Raw genomic sequence first — 23,009 nt, forward strand, 5'->3', positions numbered from 1 at the left:
AGCTCTCTGTTTTCATGTCAGACTGCAGAGTGAACCACTGTAAACGTCTCCCTGGAGGACGAACATTTAAAACACAGCAAATATGATTTCCTACTGTCAGCCACAGCTGTAATCTGCTCTGTGCTGGTCTGAATATTTGGATTAAGACAATTATTATTTTGTCAAAATCGCACTTCAATTTGCAAAGATGAAAAAGGAAAAAAATCATCATATGTTCCCTTTTTTTTGTTAAAAGTTACACACAAATTGAAATATGAAATAGTCGATGCATCATTTCCTCTATGTTGGTTTCAGGGTTAAGCAGACGCAGACACACAAACGCTGAACTGAAACTTTCTGGTGTTAGATTTACAGCCACTCACTGATGTGTGCGCTGATTATAATCCACAGTTGTGGTTTTGTTTATCTTTAATCTTTGCTACAATCACTCAAGATAATTATCAGCCGACCACAACAAAACAAGAGCAGCTCAGATTCATCACATCAGATGACCTGATGAAACCCAGAGAAGCACACAAGAAAATCAACAAGTGAGAAGAAGACTTTATTGATCCTGCAGAGAAACCAGATCTCTGCTGCAGGAACAACTGCACAATCAAAGAAACACAAACTACAATTAAAATATATAAATTAGAGTGAAGCTACAGCTAAGGGTAACTCGAGGTGTATTAAATGCACTCCGGTCTGATGGCCTGGTCATCAGTGGTTGGACGGGTGAGCTTCTTCACTGAAGAGTAGATGACCTCTGGCTTTGATGGCGTCTCTGATCACAAAGACACACAATTCAAACAACATGAAACACAGTTGTAGAAAAATGAATTCAACCTTTGCAACACAAATCTGTATTGATTAAGGGCAGAAGAGCTCCCGATACTCCCACATGACAATCTAAGGTGCAGATTAAGGAATTATAGTGACCTCTGACCTCTGTGGCCTCACATGAATAAATGCTGGTTTCCTTGTTTCACTTCATCAGGTTTCCCTCCACACATAACTAAGAAAATTTTTTTTTTAAAGATTCAGAATACCTTCAACCATTATTATAGCATTAGCATTATTATCTTCTTTTTAAAGATGTTGTTATGTTTCCTTGATAGTTCTGGTATTTTAAAATATGTAGACATTCCCTATGATTAATGTTTTATATGTAGAATACTGCAGATGAAATGGGCATCTGTGCAGCACCTATGCTGGCATAATGCATTAGTTTGCTTAACTTATCCAAAAATCTCACACTGAGCACCAAACATTTAGGATCTGTTTTTACTGTGTTACTAACCTGACCCTCAGGACAGATGTGCACAATGACCACATCTGATTTGTGCAAGATTTATTCAAACTAGCATTGCTCCTCACAGAGATATAAAAATATAAACAATACTACCTCTGGCCTCTCTCGCTGTCTGTTGAGGCTCTTGTGCTATTTTGATTTCGCTGTACGTGGTGTCATCTGTGATGGCATCTTCTCCAGCTTCTTGATCAGCTGAACCAAAATAAAGTAAAACATGATTTAAAAACACTCAGAGTGGGCCTTTCTTTATAAATGTAATTAAAAGATTGAAATGATAATATTAGCACTTTATAATAGAGCCTTCAATTTAGATGCACCCTAATCTACCATGTAGCACAGGTGTTTTCTACATTTAGGGTTTAGTTTTCAGTAAACATATTTAACTGTTTGAAACAATCAATAATCCTAAAGTAAGAAGGGGAGGTTAGGAGAGTCTATGAAAACAGCCTGAACTGCAAATGACAACAAAGTGAAAATGGACATTAGGATAAGCTGTAATATAATAAGTTGTAATAATGTAACATTCAGAGCAAGTATTTGTACCTAACCATACCTCGAGGTCACAGAGTAATATTTCATGATGATAAAAGTAACACTTCATAACACAACCACTGATTTATTTTGTAAGTTGCTAACAGTGACCATGTGTTTCTTCTAAATGAGGGATATGTTGTTAAAAAGGCATTTACTATAATTCACACCTACATATGAAACCTGATGAGGAAGCAGTGAATGTTTTCAGGTAGTGAAAATAACACTTTAGATTCCAAACATTATAAATTTTGGGAATTCACACCATAGAGTTTGAGCTGTAATGTGACGACATGTACTTACAATGTAGACACAACATATATATATAGGAAATTGTTTAAATGTACAAACCATTTAGCAAAATTAAGCCACACATACAAAATCCAGACATTTGAGTCTCACCTTCAAGTTTTCTGCAGACACATTCCCTCATCACTAGAACCAGTAACAACAGCAGAACCAAAACACAGACTGATCCAAAGGGCAACACAGCAAGTAGAGGAGGTAACGCAGGTGGAGGGGTGGATGCAGGTGGAGCTGCAGTGATGGGTTTTTCTAAATGAACCGAAGAAAAAGTTATTTTCATGCACTGAATGTTTGAATACTGAATACACAAACACAGTCTAAGTGTGTCACCTGTGACAGTGATCCAGCTGGATGGAGACTCTCCATGACCGCTGATGTCACACTTGTAGAGGCCTTCATCAGACCTGGAAACATGCTGGATGGTCATGTGACCTGTAGTCTCATTCCCAATGAAGACGCCATCTTTATAGAAAGCAGCTGTGAGGTTGGAGGGAGTGGTCTTTGTTTCACAGAGCAGAGTGACGTCATCTCCCTCCATCACAGGGAGGACAGGACTCTGCAGGATCACTGATCCACCTCAACACAGAGACAAACTACAGCATTTCATCCATTTACACACAGCTTCATCAACACTAACTCCACACACTCAGCTTACCAGTGACTGTCAGGTTAACCATGTTACTGATGGGACCCTCTCTGGACTCACACCAGTAAACTCCACTGTCCATTGGGTCGATGTAGCTGATGTTACAGCAAGAACCAGGTGGCTCTCCCCATTCTTGATTGTGATCTCCACACTCAGCTCTGGTGTCTCTGCTTGTGTTTCTCCTCAGAGTCCATCCAGCAGAGCTGTCGTCCTCCTCACAGCTCAGAGACACAAAGTCTCCTTCGAAAAACTGAGAGCTGCTGGGACTCACAGTCAGACGAGCTGTGAGGAAAACATCAGAAGAAGACATCCAAACATTGGTCATCTCAGCTGATCTCAGTTAAAGCACACATAAAGTGAAATTGTTACCCTTCTATGAAGGGTTGACAAATGTTTTAAAAGACACATTATTTACAGGCTTCTCTACCCTAAATACTGTTGCTGTTTTTCTGCAAGCAGCTTTTTCAGCCACCTCAACCTCAGCTGAGGAGGTCCTACAACTGCTTTTTCTTGTTTCAGAATGACAGGGCTTAGTTACAGGAAACAAAAATAAAATAAAACAGAAACAGAACAATAAAGGAAACAAAACACAGGGAGACTAAACAACAATACAGAGACACAGAATTATAAAACAAAACTAAACAAAATGACAAGGGACAACTACAAAAAGCAATCCTCCTCATGAGACTCACATTACAACCATGTGACCTATGTGTCATGTAATTATATTTGTGGTCTCTTTATTTCTTGTAAAAGTGGAAATGGCAATTAATTTTGCACAGCTTACAATTCATGGTGTGTGATCCTGGGCTTTGGTGCATATAGTGCATGAAACAAGAAGCCATCTGTCTTCTCACTGGTTGCTCCTCACAAACACAAGGCTGGACCAGAAGCTTTTTAGTGCAGTCTGAAGCCTGAGATGTTGGCTCACAGGAATTACTTATACGTATCTCGTTATTAGAAACTTTAGCCATGTTGACTGTTTAGTATGAACAGGCAGCGGGGAAAGTTAAATAGGTCACCTGTAGTAAGCATGTAAATGTACCAATGAACAGATGTGCAGTGATGGCAAGACACAGAACTGAAGTAAAGTTGAGTGAAATAAAAAATTGCAATAAAAATAATACTTATTTTTATAAATGATTGTTTTTAACAGCTTAAAGTCTCAGGTGGTCGTATAGAGTGCAACGGGCAGAGTAACTGCAGCAAATACTGCAAACAGAGAGCAAACAGACCACTGACGGCTGGAGCCACACTGAAAAAAATGTTACAGAGAAAAGTGCTGTGTGGTTTATTAATGCGTTTGAAAAATGTACCAACCTTGGGAGGGTCTGCAGCCCAGCAGTGAAGTCAGCACTGAGGAGAAATGACACACAGGTTGGTGTTAAATTCAAAAAGGAAACGAGTGTAATGCCATTAACTGCTTTGTTCTTTTTTTGTTTGTTTTATGTTTTGGGTTTTTTTTGTTTTGTTTTGTTTTGTTTTGTTTTGTTTTTCTTTGTTTTACAAACTTACAAAAAGCAGTTTTTAATTGATGATTTCATTTATTAAGGAAAACATAGTCCAATCCTAGTTGGCTCTGTGAGAAAAAGTAATTGGAAAGCTGGGTTCAGTTTGACCAGCCACACCCAGGACAGGTTACTGTCAGACATGTTTGCTAAAGCATATAGTTAGGACTGGATCAGGTGACCCTGAATCCTCCCTTAGTTATGCTGCAAGGTGTAGGCTGCTGGAGGATTCCCATGATGCATTGGGTTTTTTACTTTTCAGTATCTCTGCATTGAATCATATCTGTTATTAACCTCTGTCTCTCTTCCACAGCATGTCTTTATCCTGTTTTCCTTCTCTCACCCCAACTGGTCGCTGTTTTTTAATAAATGCTGGCTCGCACATATGGTAAATGGCCTTTATTTATATAGCACTTTTCTAGTCTCTAAGGACCCCAAAGCGCTTTACATATCCAGTCATCCACCCATTCACACACACATTCACACACTGGTGATGGCAGCTACATTGTAGCCACAGCCACCCTGGGGAGCACTGACAGAGGCGAGGCTGCCGGACACTGGCGCCACCGGGCCCTCTGACCACCACCAGTAGGCAACGGGTGAAGTGTCACAACGACACAACGACACAACGACGCAGACTGTCCGAGCTGGGGCTCGAACCGGCAACCTTCCGATTACAAGGCGAACTCCCAACTCTTGAGCCACAATCGCCATATCAGCTGTGTGCGGATGTGTCACACCAATCAATCAGGCCCATCTAAAGTTTGCCAGTAAACGTGTGAATGATTGAGAGAAGATTCCTGAGCATCCTGTGGTCAGATGAAAGTAAAGTCATGCTGTTTGCTATCAGCTGTTTGAAGAAGAGAAATGCCCTAACGATTCTTTGAGGCTCTTTTTCTGCAGAACGACTTCTTTCCACTGAGGAGCCAATGAATCGAGCCACTGAAGCTCCTTCCATCAGCCAGAAAAATGAAGATGGGTTATGGCTGCATGACAATGACTAAGAACATACTGCAAAGGCAACAAAGGAGCCGCTAAAGCAGAAGCATATTAAGGTCATAGAGCAGTTTCAAGACCTCGGTCCTGAAGAAAATCTGTGGAGGGAGCTTAAGAAGAAGCAACTGAAGCAAACCTTCGTACAAACCCATTGACCACCAACGAGAAACGTTTCACCCTATGGTTGATATTCTCTCTCTCCGCGTTCACTTTATATTTCTCAAATTTTGCGAGCTGAGTGTACAGTCTTGCAATTTTTATAATCTGTCTCCAGCAAATATTTCCTTACATTATAACAAAAATAAGAAAAATCTAAAACTTGTATTTAAAAACGGCTATTTTTCAGCATCTAACAGGATTTCACTCATTTGTCTGATCATTCAATCTGCCCACATAACACTTGTTCCTGTGACCTTTCGTGTTTCCATTAATGCTCCCATTTCTATTATTTCATATTTGGAAAAGCTGTACTTACAGAGCGACAGCAGGAGCGATGTTCTCGGCATTGTTTCACATCTTTATTTGCGCATTTGTTTCAGTTACACACACCCCAAAAACAGTGTCCTACTTCTGTGTAAGTGTCTGTGGTTTTCTGTCAGCTGTAAAGGAAAAAGGAAAAACATCTGACGTGGCTCCGTTTCTCAGCACAGAGACCACCCGAACGCGTGACGAACTGAGAGTGAAACCAAACTACAAACTGCTTTGGTCTGGTCTGGTTTTGAATGAAACTCTGCCCTCATAAAGAACTCTTACTCTACTCTTACTTACATGTTAACTTTACTTTCAGAGCATCTTTCAACAGCTGAAAACAAATATGAATACAACACTGAATAAAATAATCGTGTGACATAATCACACTCTGTCAGCACTTCCTGTGCATTTCCTCTGAAGCTTTGAGTCTCTGCTGGTAAGCCAGACGTTAGGAGCCGTTCACACCACAGACTGCGGCATGTGTGCTGTATGAATGTGTTAAACTGCCAGCCCGGGCCTCTCAAGTACATTTTTTCCTCCATCTGCGCATCTTCTCTTCAGAAATCTGTAAAACATCTCAAGTTGAGAACCTGTAAGTCTGTTGCTTGCTTCAGATCAGTCTTAGAGGATTTAGATACCAGCTGGAAACAAAACTGGAGATGGATTATAAATCTAAGATGAAGCTAACGTATATGTGCAAAGTGAGAATCAATGTGACATTGCCAAGTCAGAAAGTATGTGCGCCTTCTTGTCAGCTCAAACAAAAAGTCTCGTCGGTGGCTTGACGTCATATAAAGATCATGACACACCGACTGCGAATCAAACCAAGATGCAGAGCTGAATGTGAGACCTTCTCAAAGCAGAATGTAAAATCACGCGTGAAGTACAAAAAGTCTGACAACATGAAGGTGTTTTGTCTCAGCACACTCTCATGACCACTAGTGTGTGACTTTACACACCTACATATTTTATTATTCATGCCCCGCTAATACTGGGCTGGCCCCAGTTCAACAGGGTACTGTAAACATTCCTCTGAGATTTTGGTCCATATTGACATGATGACATCACACATTTGCTGCAGATTTATTGGCTGCACATCCCCTGTGTTCCACCACATCCCAATTAGATTAAAATCGGAGGTGATTTGAATACACTGAACTCATTGACATATTCTGAGCTTTGACAGCTTTGATGTTCTGAGGTGCTGGAAGCAGCCATCACTATGGTGGTCTGATGGACAGGGTCAGCAGTGAAACATTTGCAGTGTTTGTTGTTGTTTTTTTAAGTAAAATCATTCACGGTTTTCATTCAAGTTGTAGTGAAATGAATAAAAATCAGCATGTTGAGGATCATCTAGCATGTGTGTAATATTTTGGCATGCTGTAGTGTTCCTGCTGCCTTCTGCATGCTGATTGTGAGGCTGCAGTTAACTGTAGTTGTGTTTGTGAGTTGACACGTCGACTTTAATCTCTCAGATTTCCACATGTCAAACGTGCACATAGACTAGGAGGAACTTTACATCTTAGACACTTTACATCTTTAAAGTGCTCTCAGAAATTTCTCTTCCTCTTGCTCTGCAGAACTGAAAATCTTTGTTTGAAATACAAAAGTCATTCTCTCAGTTCTTTAAAGCGTTAAGTCTAACTTTATTGTCCTTCATGTCACGGTGGACCATCTTTGCTCCTGTCCTTCATGGATTCTCTGATATTCATCCTGATTTTGACTCTGATTTCTGGGTATTCAGGTGAGTGAAGCGGTTAGCCTTTTCATGCATAGCGGTCACTACAGTGGACAGCTATTCAAAGGCTGTTTTCTTGTATTTGTGCCAGTGTTGATAGTATACTTGCACATAAACCACTGCAGTAGACACTGATGTGTTTTTCCATACACATCAGTTGTGCACCTTTTTTATGCCTAAAGATGAATAAAAATACTTATGAAAAACATCCTGATCGAGGTTGTCATAATTCATGCATGCCAGGATTAAAGACAAAAGTCAATATGTGGGCAGTCTTTTAATGCTCTGTTTGTCTGAGTAAAGGGTGAATGTTTACTATAGCAGGTATCTGTTACTGTTAAAGTAACTGTAATAGCAGTGCTTTCAAGAAAGACGGCCTTAGGATGTTAAAGAGGTGTTGGTGGTGGCATAAGTTACAGAATACTCAGACCTTTATTAGCCTGTTTGGCTTTTTCTGCTGATTTATTGATTTAGATGAACTAAAGGGCCAGATGAATCACTGAGGTCCTGTATCAGGTCTTTTCTGCATCTTTTCTTTACTGCTCACATTTACTAACTATATGATATTCAGACACTGTTCATCTCCTGCAAACAGTTTTTTTAGGCTGCTTCTTTTTTTGTCCTCCGTTGGTCCAGTTTCGCTCTGCGTCATTGCAAAATCCTATTTTATGTCTATGAAACTGTTACATTTGGAATTTTTAGTAGAATAAAATATTGTCTAAGAATATTAATATAATATTAATTCATCCCTTCAGTCAGGTGGCTCTTTATGCTTGAATGATTCATAGATCAGTGTTAAGTGGTTAAAACAAAAAGAAAAGAAAAAGAAAAAGAGCATCTGACTGAAAATGGTCAGGTAAAAGGACTGGACTGAAAATAAATGGAAAATCAGCAGGTGTCCAAAGAAACACTTTGAAAGCCATTTTTCAGAAGACCACTTTAACAAATTCTAAGAAAGTAAATTGGAAGTAAAATATAAAGAAATGAGGGATGACTCAAGAGTTTTGCATAGTATCCATCTTTTATATACAGTTGGTAGATGTAGGCAGGAGTGGGCTCAGACCAGCCAAATGGTGGCTTGTTTCCATTCATCCGGTGGAATAAAAATAACAGAGGAAACATGAAACACTGTTTCTGACTGACTGATTGGATCAGCGGATTGCAGCACGCCTCCAGAGTTTCTCAGTGCCCACCTTCAGAAATGCAAACAGAGAGGGGAGGAAACAGAACTGTGTATGTGTGTGGACAAACACACGTTCTGACGTGTAGATGAGTCATTATGTTGCTTGTGTTGTTTTTGTTCTTTGCCATAAAGAGTTCATTTCTTTCTAGGTTTTCTTTACCTCTTACCTTTGTAGCTAACACCTTTACCGTCAGATAAATCATTACTGATTGAATGTTGTGTTAAATCTCTGCTGGGAGAGAAGTTGTTGCTGAGTGTGGATTAAAGTTTACATTAAATGTGCTTAGTGATTATTTTCAGTTTGTTTTACTGCAGGTTAAGATTTTTTGAGCAGATGTTCATTCCTACAATGCGTGCTCTTCTACAGCCTGTTGAAACGACTTCTGCCCACATGTTCTGTGGTTTCATTTCAGCTGCCACAGCTCGTCTGACTGTGAGTCCCAGCAGCTCTCAGCTGTTTAAAGATGATTTTGTGTCTCTGAGCTGTGAGGAGGACGACAGCTCTGCTGGATGGACTCTGATGAGGAACACAAGCAGACAACAGAGGACTCAGTGTGTAGATGGGTGGGGAGAAGGTGCTGGTTCTTTCTGTAACATCAGCTACATTGACCCATTGGACAGTGGAGTTTACTGGTGTGAGTCCAGAGAGGGTCCCATCAGTAACATGGTTAACCTGACAGTCACTGGTAAGCTGAGTGTGTGGAGTTAGTGTTGATGAAGCTGTGTGTAAATGGATGAAATGCTGTAGTTTGTCTCTGTGTTGAGGTGGATCAGTGATCCTGCAGAGTCCTGTCCTCCCTGTGATGGAGGGAGATGACGTCACTCTGCTCTGTAAAACAAAGACCACTCCCTCCAACCTCCCAGCTGCTTTCTATAAAGATGGCGTCTTCATCGGGAAAGAGCCTACAGGTCACATGACCATCCAGCATGTTTCCAGGTCTGATGAAGGCCTCTACAAGTGTGACATCAGCGGTCATGGAGAGTCTCCATCCAGCTGGATCACTGTCACAGGTGACACACTCACCTGTCTGTGTTTCTGCAGCTTTCAACATTCACAATGTGACGACAACTTAATGACTGTGTTTGCTTTGTTTTAGACAAACACACCACCACACCTCCACCTACATCCACACCTCCCCCTACATACACACTTCCACCTACATCTGGACTTTCACTTACATCGTCCTCTGCATCATTCGTCCCTGGTCTTCTTCCTGTCTTGCTGACTGTTGCATCAGTCTGTGCTGCGATGCTGAGATGACACGATTACAGGAAACTCAAAGGTGAGATTCAGACTTCCGGATTTTACGTCGTTTTAAACTTTATATTTACCACAGTTCAAAATTTTCTTCAATATTTAATTTCTTAAATAATTTTTAAAAAATTGTGGTTTGTTTCAGATAAACAAGAAGGAGCTGGATGAGACAACATCACCAGTGTCATCATGCATTTTCACCGTCTATGAGGACATTTTTATCAATGACATTATTATTACTGTTTCTCTCGATTGCAGAGACTCGTTTCTTAAAATGATGTCTCCTAAAACTTTCTACACAAGTTCACAACTACACAGCCACTTCCAACAAAACCTCCATTTACCAGGTTAAAAGCAAACTTTGCCTAAATATATCACATAAAGCCCTCAAAACACACTGGAGTTCCCCACCCCTGCTCTTTGACTGTTTTCTGCAGGGGTGGGGAACTCCAGGGCTTGAGGACCAGTGTCCTGCATGTTTTAGATGTGTTCTTGATCCAACACAGTCTTTAAGTTCTCCACAGGCCTAGTAATGAACTAATCCTTTGAATCAGGTGTGTTAACCCAGGGTGAGATCTAAAACCTGCAAGACATCAGCCCTCGACTCCTGGAGTTCGACGCCTGTGCTTTTCTGTGTGCAAAACCAACACCATGGGGATCCCCCACCCTCAGCTCTCAGGTTTATTCCAGTGTTTCATTTTTTCCAGGGCAAATCTGTTTCACCAAGATCAAAGTTAATCTTCATAAACTGAAAATTCAGATGAATTAAATCTCACATAAACATATTTTAATCCATCCATCCATTTTCTTCCACTCATCCTTGTCAGGATTGTAAGGATGGCTGCAGCCTATCCCAGCCACCAGGGTGGGAGGCGGGGTACACCCTTGCCAGTCTGTCACAGTGCCAACACAGAGACAGACAACTATTTACACCTATGGGTAATTTAGATTCACCAGTTGACCTAACTCCACTAACTGCATGTCTTTAGACCAGGGGAGGGAGCCAGAGTGCCCAGAGAGAACCCACACAGACACATGCAAACTCCACACAGAGAGGCCGTGGCATGATGGTGAAGTTAAATGCACGACCTTCCTTCTGTGAGGCAACAGTGCTAACCACCACATATTTAACCTGCGAGGAAAGTGAGAGCATTTTCACATCACAGCAGAAACATCTGGACCTGCATCCTGATGCTGTTCGTGGATATCCTGAAGACCGATAACGAGGCTCCTCCAGAAAAGTTCAAATAATTTGCTTCAATATCGAGTCATCTGTATATTAAACACCAGCTGTTTGTGTCACATGTTTGGAAGTATACTGGAATAAAAAAGAACATTTAAACATTTGATAAGTGTGTTTTTGTTCAATAAGCAGTGACAGCTGTGTATACTGCACCCTTGCTGTATGATGTATGTGAGAGACACCTGCTCCCCAGACTTGTGTGGGATTAATCATTATCATTATTTTCAATAATAATATGTTAATAGTGATTACTGAGAAAATTTTGGACAGCACACACAGCTGTTTGAACTCTAATATAGTGAAGGTAGCATGGTCACTCATGTTGGGTAAACATTTATTTATTTCACAATTTCAAATCATGTCTCGGTGTCATTGTGTTGGTTTTAAGTGTGATTTTGTTGCTTGCAGATGTCTTATAGGAAGAGGGTTTAACTTCCATAACAACTGCTCCCAGTGATCTAATCCAGTGTTCACACAGGTGAAGAAGTGCTTCCTCTCGCGTTGTAAAATCTCTCTTTAAGTAACAGGAGTCACTCCCTCCCTTCATTAAGGAGACAGCTGAGTGAAAACTTGCTTTAAGACAGACTGCAGCCACTTCTGTCTGCCGCTGTCATTCATCGATTCCCTCACATGCATTTTGGCTCTGATTTCTGGCTCTGCAGGTGATTGAAGCAGTGAATCCATGCATCTGTGTTTATCCATTTTTTCCCATGACCTAGGATGCAAGGGCAGCATCCTAAGCAGAGAAGCCCAGACCTCCCTCTGCCCGGCCACCTCCTCCAGCTTGTCGGGGGGAACATCAAGGTGTTCCCAGGCCAGCCAAGAGATATAATCTCTCCAACGTGTCCTGGGTCTGTCCAGGGACCTTCTCCCAGCACGTTTAATATATTATATTATATATCAGAGATCAAGCGTGTTTCAGACTACAAGCCCTGTAAGAAGTAGGTTTTTAACTGCGTTCAGGTTCAGTTCCAGGCAGGAAATGTTTGAGGATATTCAAGTTGAAGTGTTTTACTCCACCTCCAAAGTTTCTCACTGGACGTTCATATTAAATATTTTCAGTGTTTCAGATGCTGAGGTTAGTGTATATATGAGTAATCCCTGTGAAACTAACCCTGCGAACACTCAGTGGGCTCTCCTCTTTCATCTGAATGATGTCAGGAAATTCATCTCAGGTCTGCTGTCTCTGCACTTCTTCCCCTTTTATGCGTTTTAACCTACATTGTTCTGTATAATGTATTCACACGCAGAGACTAGCATTACTGCACTCCTGACTGTTTAAGATTCATGCTGAACTTGATGTATGCACTCAAACATCCCCTCTCTGCCCCCTGCTGGTAACATCTCCAACCTTTTACTGCAATTGATCATATTGACTAGAGCAGCATTTTTTATACTTATATTTGTAATATTTTGACACCAACAGCAGCTGACCAGCTTTTTTGTGCAAATGTTTATTGTTACACTGACTGCTCTTCAACACCTCGTAATAATCATCTATACTAATCGTCGTTCTACATCTGCCTACATGTTCTAATGTTTGATTTCAGCCCTTACAGCTCGTCTGAATGTCAACTGAATGTCAGCTCTCGGGTTGACAGTCAATGAATATATAAATTCATCTGTATTCGAAACAAGAGCCATCTGAACAGGTTTTGGAAAACTATTTAAAAAACATTTGATATGTGTGTTTTTGTTCAGTGGGAGAGTTGTCATTTAAAAGTGATCTACTGAAAAGACCTGACTGCCTAATCTGTTGTCTTTATTTCTGTATGTTGGTGTGTTGGTGTTTACTATGGAGTGAAATTAGTCTCCATTTTGCACATTTGAACATCTTACTTTATGTTTATGGATCATCTGATACACATTTCTAAAGCTTTTGAGACTAATGTTTGAGGCTATCCAAGGTTAAGTGGTTTACTCTCCAGTATATTTGTGGTTCTCTGTGTTTGTGCCCTGATTCACCAGCTGTGCCAGTGGTGATCCATAAACACTGCATTAGGGTAAAAAAAGAGGAGGTGGTGGTGGCACAAACTGCAGGTTAGTCAGACCCCGGGGTGTCTCTTTGTTCTTTATTTTCTCCTCTTTCTTTGCTTTTTCTTTTTCTTTTAACAGTTAAGTTTAGAAAATAAGTTTTTGCTATTTTTTCTTTTAAATGCTTCCCAGCAGTGAATCTGCTCAGTGATACAACACAATTTGGGACAGAGCCATCTCACGGAAGGGCAGGGCTTAGATAACAAAGCGCACCGTGTGCATGAATGAGCACCAATAGCTGCTTTGAAAAAAATTTTGAGATCTTCTACTAGTCTGTAGCAGCGACTGCTGTTTGCTCTGCTGTCTGCTGGGGGGGGGGGAGTATCAGAGCCAGAGAAGCCAGCTGGATCAGCAAAGGGATCAAAAGGTTCGAAGCGACATTGGTCACAATTTAGAGGCGTTTGAGTCATTAAGGGTCAGAGGTCACTAAACTGAAGTGGACAACCGATCCCACCCACTCTACCCCACACTGCTGAGGCAGCAGAGCTTCTTCTCCCTCAGACTGATTTAACCTCGCTACCATAAAGAACACCTTCCTACCATTCTCTATGAAGCTGCATAACAACTCTTCATTCTGTGACAAGTGACACCTGCCAGCCATAATGTCCCAATCTCATCTGTGTTTTACTATTATATCAAACTATTTACCTTAGATATTGTATTATATTATTGTATCCATGCAGCTGTTTTTCTTAGATTTAATGTATACATATTATTCTAATTTTACACAATGTTAAAGTTACTTTTACTTAATGTTTTATTAAATCCCTGCATAGTAAAGTATAAGACCCTCAGCAGGCACCTGTGGCACCTACCTAGCTATTGATCTATCTTGACAGCTCACAGATAAAAAGTTATTTCAGACGCTGATGCTCAGGTGAACTGTTTCTTAGACAGTGTTTTTAGTTTATGCTCAGCCAATTGAGAGATCCCTCCATTTCCAGTCAGACGTCAGGCTTGTCTGACTGGATAAACAGCTCAAAGCCCGTCTCCCGTTTCTCACTGTGAGAGATGTAAACACACGGAGGAGGAAACAGACGGCTGCGTGGACATCTTCAGCTCATAGCAAAACAAGCAAAATGCACACGCACGGACACACAGTACAAAAACACTCGCACTGACGTACAGATGAGACCATATGTTGCTGATGTTTTTGGTCTCTTCCATGAACTACATTTTTTGTAGGTCTGGTTTAGCTTTTCCATTAAAAGTCTTATTGTGTTGAATTTATATCATTGGTGTTTACTTTTATGGTACAACGGCAACGGAAAAAAGCAAATATGCTTTTTAAATGTGCTTTGACTCTACAAGCACAATGTAAATATCAGTGCAACAGCCTTGATTATATGGACACATGGCTCGTTTGAATGAAATAAACTTTACTGATATACAGAGCTTGTTCTCATTTTTTTCTACTCTTTTTTTAAAATATCATATTTCTGATGTTTTATATCTGTTCTCAGTGTTTACAATATAAGTCCTAATAATTTTGTAGTATTATCAGATGTTTGTGCTATGCTACTATATTATATCTCATGTTCCTTATATCTTATTTCACATTCCTTACATTTTATATGACACATTTCTACGGAGCCCCGCAGGGGACATGGGAGAAAAAAAAGTATTGCGAGAGCTCGCAAAAGTTTTAGCTGCATTCTTCGGAGGCCGCCAGCTCGAAGCCGACCGGGAGGTCGAGGCACGATGTGCCGGGAAAGCGGTGTTCCTCCCGGCTGTAGTAGGTCTCGACCTCCCGTTAGCTTCGAACTAGTGGGTGTCAGATCTCCAAAAACGTCGGAGCACTTTTGCAAATATGTGATGTCTTGTAAACCGAGCAGGTATCTGACGTTTACACAACTACATTCACACCTCAAAATATCTTAAAAGTGTATTTTGTGACCCAGAAAGAGCAATATTACAACTAAGTAGCTGCCGCCATTGTTGGAATTCAACTTTCGCGAGCGCTCGCAATACTTTTGCGAGATCTCGCAAAAGTCCGTCTTAATTTTTTTTTTCTCCCTAATTTTTTTTTCTCCCATGTCCCCTGGGGGGCTCCGTACATTTCAAATGTCTTATGTCAATAAAAGATAAGGGAACTGTTACGGAACATCGAGCAGCTTTATTTTGACATCCTGTGATATCCCTGCTTTATGCTCTGTGTCGTGCTGTGGCGTTGCATGTGTGCTCTGTTTTGAGGCCAGAGATGTTAATCTAGTTAAATAATCACACTGGTCACAAGGATCTTTACATTTATTTACTTTTGAATAAGCGTGTGATCCCTTTGTCTGCTTCTGGTCTCGATTCTGAGAACCACAAACCCTTCCTTTAAATGACGCTGCCTCCTTGTATAAACACTTGTCAGTGTCGAATGTAAAGCTGGTTTCCTTCTGCAGTCACTCTGCACTCGTCATTCATGGATTCTTTCAGATTCCTCCTGATTTTGATTCTGATTTGTGGTGAGTAAAGCACTAAAAAGACGAAAGTTTATAAGGAAGTGATGGAAGTTTTTTTTTAATATGTAATATAATTGGTTTGTGGCACATATCAGAGATCCTGCATGTTTTTGTTTCTGTAATTCCTATGATTGGTTAGTTTTTAGCTGCATGTATTACTGTAGGGTCTACCTTACAATATAAAGCACCTTGAGGCGACTCAAGGAGTTAATTAAGCGACTTAATTCAGTAGATGATGGTGATCTCTGTGAAGTCCGTGGCCTGACTGATGGTGTTGAGGATACAGAGATAATGGTCTATCATAAAGGAAGGTAATTAATGGATTTGTGTAGGTGACCTAAATAAGTTTCAGTGTTTGACTTTTATCTCTCACAGGTTAGTAAAGGATGGTGCTAACAGTGTAAAGACGAGTTGGGAGAGACAGACCCATCTCGCTGATGTTTGTCTGGGAACAGACAACAAACTAATCCATGTGCATACATGAGCCTCACCAGCTGCTTCCACAAACACGAAATGAGGATGAGAACAGGTTGTTCACAAGCTTAGTCTAAACCTATGAGCTCTCGACAGCAGCGGGCTTTTTGTTGTTGTTGTCTAAGGTTTGTTGTTTATTCAGTGGAAAAAATATAGCACAGAAACCATTAGCGGTGTTTCTGATGTGTAACAACAACAAACTCTCTCCCTGCCCACCGTGTTAGCCCCGCCCCACCACGGGTGAAAACACTCACAGAGGAGGAAACAGAGCGCTGTTTGTGTGTTTGTGCATGCGGTTAATTTCTTCCACTATGAGCTTAGAGCAAGACAAATAAAACATACACGCACACCGTTGTGTTGCATACAACCTGCTACTACATGTAGAGGAGTCCATATGTTTCCATTCGTATTGATAGATCAGTACATCTGCATTTTACTTTTATTTTCTTTATTTTGCATCTTTTCTAACTGGTCGCACTGAAAAATATAAGGTTGAGGTGTTTTGTGCATATGCAGAGGAGGGATAATGGATATACAGGACAAAGAATCATAAATATGGAGCTGCCAGGCAGGAGGAAAAGAGGAAGACCACAGAAAAGACTGATGGGTGGAGGGAAGGAGGACAAGCAGAGGGTTTCAGAGGGAGGATGTTAGGGATGGCTGTATAGACAATACAGAGTACAGAGAGCAGCAGAAAGAAGTAGTCTTTTTGTTTTAGTTGGGTTTTTTAGTGCTGTGCTTTTACCACACTGACAGCAGTACAACAAATTACAACAAATCTATTTCTAAGGTTTGTAATTGTAGTCATGTGTTTCGATACGGACTCATGTTGGTGTATGAACTGAGGTAAATCATCTTTTGTATTAATATGGCGCCAAATCACAACAGCAGTTGCCACAAGAGGGTTCATGTTGTAGGATACAGACCGTACAGTGTTAGAAAAAAAACAACCAACAGTCAGACGATCCCCTCTGAACAAGCACTTGGCGATAGTGGGAAGGAAAAACTCCCTTTTAACAGGAAAAAGCTTCAGACTGAACCAGGCTCAGGGTGGAGCAGCCATCTGCTGCCACAGGTTAGGGGTGAAGGAATGGAAATAAATGGACAGAGGTGTATAAACAGATAGTGATTACACATCACATGGGTTACAGATTTAGATTTAGATTTGAATATTTTCGTCATGAATCCTCTTCAAACCATCATGTGAGAAACTTGCATGTTAGTCTGCTCTTTTATTCTCCGGGCTTCATCTCACCTAATTTGCACAAGTGTCTCACTTATGTGAGAAGACTGATTTAAAAAAAAAGACCAGATGGTCTTTGGTATCAAAATGATTCCATGTTTTACACTTTAGCCCTCACAGCTCGTCTGACTGTGAGTCCCAGCAGCCTCCAGCTGTTTGAAGGCGACTTTCTGTCTCTGCGCTGCGTGGAGGACCACAGCTCTGCTGGATGGACTCTGAGGAGAAACACTAGTATAAAGCGAATGACTCCGTGTGGAGATGGGTGGGGGCAAGCAACTGCTTCTGCCTGCAAGATCACCTATATCTTAACACAGGACAGTGGAGATTACTGGTGCGAGTTCAGAGAGGGAGCAACCAGCAGCACCCTCACCCTGAGAGTCACTGGTAAGTTGAGTGTGTGGAGTTAAGCTTCTTTTATGGTCAAGCATGTTCACTGTCCGCTCCAATTCAGGGATGGCCTGTCTCCCTGCAATGAGCTCTGTTGCCAGATGGAGGCAGTATACCAAAGTATAATAGGTCTGTGGGCCAGTCTTGCTTGTAGTATTGATGGTCTGTCAGCCACCCACGGGGAAGATCGACGTTCAAACACAGAAAGAGCTGAAGTGAAAAAAGGGTTAAAATAATGAAAAGTGTTGACTGTGTTTTTCATACTATTTTTTTTTCACTTTTTCCCCATCCTCCTGTTCTGATTCGATCCTCGCTCTATTCCGGCCCACATTCAACTGCTCACATAATCTGCTTCCAGTGATTTCCAGTCAGGATCTTGGAGTACTGCACTGGAACACACCTGGGATGGGAAAAAACCCAACCACAATTGTGCATGTGTGGGACCGTAAAACCAACATTACTGTTCATGAAGCTATGTGTAAATGGATGAATTGTTGTAGTTCTTTGCCTGAAGGGAGGAAGCATGTAATTGATTCTGTTTGATTGTCTGTATGTTTGTTAGCAGTCTAGTGTCCAAAGTTTTCAGGATGCCTTTTTCAAATGGTAGATAAAAATGGTAGATACCAATAACAGCTCGAGCTGATTTAATTTTGGGGAAATCAGGTCAAGGTCACACCACGTGGGGAAATCATCAAAAAATGCATATTACCCACAACCGTTTATGGATCTTCTTCAAACTTGTGAACAACATACTAGGCTTTACTTAGCCTGACTAAGCACTTGAACTTGACCCTTCATTTCTAAGACCCAGGGTCAAAGCTGACCTTCACAAAAAAATATATAACCCATATAGAGTAGAGATGGACCGATCCGATATTACGTATCGGTATCGGTCCGATACTGACCTAAATTACTGGATCGGATATCGGAGAAAAATAAAAAATTTAATCCGATCCATTAAATATCATGAAAGCACCTCACAAAACTTGCAACATGCCATAACTCACCTCAGAACGTTAGCAGTATGCATCACGTGATAGAGCGGCTGTGGCATGCGGGACCTGTCGGTGGTCTGGATAGCATTTGGAGCTTCGCTAGCAACCCGGCATTTCATCTCCGACAAAGTTATCCCGAGAGAAGTAAAGCAAGTGTGTAAGTCCATCTCTGAATGTTTGTAAAGCATTCCTGCGTTAAGCTTAACAAACGACTGCCTCTTCTTGCTGCTACTTCAATCATGAAACTGCTTAACGATCAGCTGATCGGCTTTTCTGTCGCGAGTCCTGTCGCTAGTTTGCTTTTGGCCCACTTTGCACCAGAAAGAGGAAACCAGCGGCTGAACAACAGCAGCACGTTTAAGCTTGATCAGCTGTTGTTAGAATGTATTTAATATTACTTTCTACTCGAGGATCTTTTTCTACGTAGCTGACGGCTGGTAACTGTGCAGGGGCGGATCTAGCAAAGTTTAGCCAGGGGGGCCGATAGGGCATTAACAGGGAAAAGGGGGCACAAAGACATACTTTTCTTTCTTATTCTCATTTAAAATGTCTAGCTTTTAATAAATAATTATCTGACACCCAAAGTTTTAATTTGATGCAAAATGAATAGAAGTCCATTATTGTATATAGTAACTATTAAGTCTAATATATATACCCTAGTAAGCTATAGTACTTTTTCCTTTGGGAAGGTACCATCTGTGCAGTCTGCAATTCTGTTGAAGAAAGATGTTGAATCTATTTAATATTTCTTGAAAAATAATTGATTTCTGTGCATTTTTTTCACACTGCATCAAATTAAGGTTGATTACGTCGATTAAGCATCATGAGGTGGAGCGTGAGGGGTGGTTCCCTATTTTTTATTTATTTATTTTTGTTGTTGCTGGGAGTTGGAACCCTATTAGTTAGGTTGCTTAATATTTATGCTAAGTACTCTTTAAAATACCAAAATAGGGAGGATGGTGTAGGTTTAAGTTTATTAGATTGATCAGTATTGCTGAACTATGAAATATTTTTTTTTGTATACAGGTATAACAGAATAGCTTTAGTGTAGTTGTTGTTTTAAACTTGAGTATGAACTTATACAAAATGCAGCAAGATATTTAAAAAACAGTTTTGTTGATTAAAAAACACTATATCGGATTCATATCGGTATCGGCAGATATCCAAATTTATGATATCGGTATCGGTATCGGACATAAAAAAGTGGTATTGTGCCATCTCTAATATAGAGTAATAGATCATGTGAAAGGGCACAAGAGCATTTTTTAACCTCTTTTTCAATTGAAAACTCAACTTTTTAGAGCTTATAGAAACCAAACGCTTCAGACAATTCTGCTCCAATCATATATATATAAAAAACACCCAGCACGCCCCTGCGGGCGGTTTATCCTTCAAGCTCGGGTCCTCTACCAGAGGCCTGGGAGCTTGAGGGTCCTGCGCAGTATCTTAGCTGTTCCCAGGACTGCGCTCTTCTGGACAGAGATCTCCGATGTTATTCCCGGGATCTGCTGGAGCCACTCGCCTAGCTTGGGAGTCACCGCACCTAGTGCTCCGATTACCACGGGGACCACCGTTACCTTCACCCTCCACATCCTCTCGAGCTCTTCTCTGAGCCCTTGGTATTTCTCCAGCTTCTCGTGTTCCTTCTTCCTGATATTGCTGTCATTCGGAACCGCTACATCGATCACTACGGCCGTCTTCTTCTGTTTGTCTACCACCACTATGTCCGGTTGGTTAGCCACCACCATTTTGTCCGTCTGTATCTGGAAGTCCCACAGGATCTTAGCTCGGTCATTCTCCACCACCCTTGGGGGCATCTCCCATTTTGACCTCGGGACTTCCAGGTTATACTCGGCACAGATGTTCCTGTACACTATGCCGGCCACTTGGTTATGGCGTTCCATGTATGCCTTGCCTGCTAGCATCTTGCACCCTGCTGTTATGTGCTGGATTGTCTCTGGGGCATCTTTACACAGCCTGCACCTGGGGTCTTGCCTGGTGTGATAGACCCCAGCCTCTATGGATCTTGTACTCAGAGCTTGTTCTTGTTCTGCCATGATTAGTGCCTCTGTGCTGTCTTTCAGTCCAGCTTTGTCCAGCCACTGGTAGGATTTCTGGATATCAGCCACCTCCTCTATCTGACGGTGGTACATACCGTGCAGGGGCCTGTCCTTGTATATATATGTATATATGTATATATATACATATATATACATATATACAGTATATGTATATATGTATATATATACATATATACATATACTGTATATATGTATACAGGTTGTGAGGTTAACCATGTATGTATAACATGGTTAACCTGACAGTCACTGGTAAGCTGAGTGTGTGGAGTTAGTGTTGATGAAGCTGTGTGTAAATGGATGAAATGCTGTAGTTTGTCTCTGTGTTGAGGTGGATCAGTGATCCTGCAGAGTCCTGTCCTCCCTGTGATGGAGGGAGATGACGTCACTCTGCTCTGTAAAACAAAGACCCCTCCCTCCAACCTCCCAGCTGCTTTCTATAAAGATGGCGTCTTCATCGGGAAAGAGCCTACAGGTCACATGACCATCCAGCATGTTTCCAGGTCTGATGAAGGCCTCTACAAGTGTGACATCAGCGGTCATGGAGAGTCTCCATCCAGCTGGATCACTGTCACAGGTGACACACTCACCTGTCTGTGTTTCTGCAGGTTTCAACATTCACAATGTGACGACAACTTAATGACTGTGTTTGCTTTGTTTTAGACAAACACACCACCAAACCTTCTGGAGCCTCTATTCTTCTCACCGTGTTGTTGACTGTTGCATCAGTCTGTGTTGTGGTTTTATCATTGCTTGTATGGAACCAGCTTACCAGAAGAAGCTGGAGAAGATGACATCACCAGTTTCCTCATGTATGACTTCAGTACATGAGGACATTTTTGAAAAACACAATATAGTTTTTAAATGTTGACAATATAACTGCATATTTAAACAGTAAAAATATGGAGACTTTTACAAAAGGACAAAAAGGAAACGGAGAAAAGTGCAAACATGACACTGAGGACAACAAGCTCATCTTCTTTGTGATTTAGTGTTTGTTTTGTCATTTACGGGTTGAAATGTGATAAGAGAAGAGCATTAGCTTATTGTTTGCTGGATTTTAAAGTTTCTATCTTTATGTCTGTACGCACAGCTGCATGTTTGTTTTTTTCTTAACCACATTTAGAGTGTGTAATGTTTTCAAGTTGCTAAAGCTCAACCTCCTCTGTGTTTTTGCTCAGATACAACAGATATTTTCAGTATTCATTTCTTTAGTTGAACAGCACCACTTCCCTTCAGTTATCCATTTTTTTGTACTGTTTAAAATTTGTTGTTAACTTTTTCTTCTCTTCATCAGTGGTAAGTTCCTCTTTCTTCACAGATACTGGTGTGAGTGCACAAAGCTCCTGCAGTGCAGAAGCCCCGCCTACCTGCTTTTTAACGCTTTCAGCCAATCAGAAGAAAGTTATGCTGAAGAGGGAGGAGTTAAACAGCTCTTTTCAGATAGATTCTATCTGATAAGGGATACACCAAGGGGCTTCTCATTTTGAACTGCATGCAAAGCTACTCTGGTATAAGTAGCTCTGGCACAATATGAGTACTCGGGTGAAATAACCAAAACATTTCCACTTTAAAAGAAGCGCAAATGTTAGTGTAGCAAAGCACAACCACTCACATACTTGTCAGATGACCTTTCTGTTGATTTACTCTCATGTCCCTGTGTGTGTCCACAGAAACGTATGTTACAGTGTTCATCACTGTTTGTTGAGATTAAGATTGTGTAGCTATTTTGCAGGCTGGAGCAGATAGTGTATTTTTCCATGCTAACACAGTTTATGGCTGTTTTTAATTCAGTTTGCCCTTTGACATTTACACTGTTCAGTTTATGGTGTACAGTACAAAGCTGCACTACTTCCTTCAGATAAACTGTAAAATTAAAAAAAACCTGTTTCATTTTTTTATTGATGTGCTGATACTAGTGTTTTATTAATAATAAATAATACTAACTGTGAATGGAAAGCACGTGTCGGTGTCAGTACGCCACTGACTGAACACTTGAGTTTTTGTTTTTTGTTTTTTTAACTAGTAGAGTGCACCCTGCCATAGTTTCCTTTTTTAATTTAAGGAATTACATTCTGAAAATAGTAATAAATAATGAGACACTGGAAAAAAAAGCTAAAACATGAATCCTTTACCCAACTTAAACAATTTGATTAATACATTTGCTTTTTATGATGAGT

The 23,009-nt window shown here is 40.8% G+C and overlaps 3 protein-coding genes across 3 annotated transcripts; 2 read left to right on the forward strand and 1 right to left on the reverse strand.

The window, feature by feature from the left end:
- Positions 1 to 523: 523 nt before the first annotated feature.
- On the reverse strand, positions 524 to 5,973 carry LOC145425606 (sialoadhesin-like). The gene is made up of 7 exons (XM_080298807.1): positions 5,754 to 5,973; positions 4,095 to 4,130; positions 2,784 to 3,056; positions 2,459 to 2,704; positions 2,225 to 2,377; positions 1,385 to 1,483; positions 524 to 763 (listed from the first exon to the last, which is right to left on the reverse strand). Exons 1-7 carry the CDS (start codon positions 5,782 to 5,784, stop codon positions 669 to 671), a joined length of 933 nt encoding a protein of 310 aa, XP_080154933.1. The 5' UTR covers positions 5,785 to 5,973; the 3' UTR covers positions 524 to 668.
- A 1,397-nt stretch (positions 5,974 to 7,370) lies between these two features.
- On the forward strand, positions 7,371 to 11,272 carry LOC145422542 (Fc receptor-like protein 5). Its single transcript, XM_080294025.1, has 5 exons — positions 7,371 to 7,493; positions 9,084 to 9,356; positions 9,436 to 9,681; positions 9,768 to 9,953; positions 10,071 to 11,272. The coding sequence occupies exons 1-4, from the start codon at positions 7,442 to 7,444 to the stop codon at positions 9,929 to 9,931; spliced, it is 735 nt and encodes a 244-aa protein (XP_080150151.1). The 5' UTR covers positions 7,371 to 7,441; the 3' UTR covers positions 9,932 to 9,953; positions 10,071 to 11,272.
- Positions 11,273 to 14,928: 3,656 nt separating this feature from the next.
- On the forward strand, positions 14,929 to 22,782 carry LOC145425613 (Fc receptor-like protein 1). The gene is made up of 4 exons (XM_080298821.1): positions 14,929 to 15,655; positions 17,481 to 17,753; positions 21,161 to 21,406; positions 21,493 to 22,782. The coding sequence occupies exons 1-4, from the start codon at positions 15,613 to 15,615 to the stop codon at positions 21,621 to 21,623; spliced, it is 693 nt and encodes a 230-aa protein (XP_080154947.1). The 5' UTR covers positions 14,929 to 15,612; the 3' UTR covers positions 21,624 to 22,782.
- The last annotated feature ends 227 nt before the right edge of the window (positions 22,783 to 23,009 follow it).

This window comes from Astatotilapia calliptera, chromosome 3, assembly GCF_964374335.1.
Source record: "Astatotilapia calliptera chromosome 3, fAstCal68.1, whole genome shotgun sequence".
In the NCBI taxonomy this organism is placed as follows: Eukaryota; Metazoa; Chordata; class Actinopteri; order Cichliformes; family Cichlidae; genus Astatotilapia; species Astatotilapia calliptera.

Excerpts from the sequence above, each read along its gene's own strand:
- LOC145425606 (XM_080298807.1), bottom strand. The coding sequence starts at position 5,784 with ATGCCGAGAACATCGCTCCTGCTGTCGCTCT. Across the intron at positions 3,057-4,094 it reads GGGCTGCAGACCCTCCCAAG|CTCGTCTGACTGTGAGTCCC; the intron begins GTTGGTACATTT and ends TTTTCCTCACAG. Across the intron at positions 2,378-2,458 it reads CAGCTGGATCACTGTCACAG|AAAAACCCATCACTGCAGCT; the intron begins GTGACACACTTA and ends CGGTTCATTTAG.
- LOC145422542 (XM_080294025.1), top strand. The coding sequence starts at position 7,442 with ATGGATTCTCTGATATTCATCCTGATTTTGACTCTGATTTCTGGGTAT. Across the intron at positions 7,494-9,083 it reads TCTGATTTCTGGGTATTCAG|CTGCCACAGCTCGTCTGACT; the intron begins GTGAGTGAAGCG and ends GTTTCATTTCAG. Across the intron at positions 9,357-9,435 it reads GGTTAACCTGACAGTCACTG|GTGGATCAGTGATCCTGCAG; the intron begins GTAAGCTGAGTG and ends CTCTGTGTTGAG.
- LOC145425613 (XM_080298821.1), top strand. The coding sequence starts at position 15,613 with ATGGATTCTTTCAGATTCCTCCTGATTTTGATTCTGATTTGTG. Across the intron at positions 15,656-17,480 it reads GATTTTGATTCTGATTTGTG|CCCTCACAGCTCGTCTGACT; the intron begins GTGAGTAAAGCA and ends TTTACACTTTAG. Across the intron at positions 17,754-21,160 it reads CCTCACCCTGAGAGTCACTG|GTGGATCAGTGATCCTGCAG; the intron begins GTAAGTTGAGTG and ends CTCTGTGTTGAG.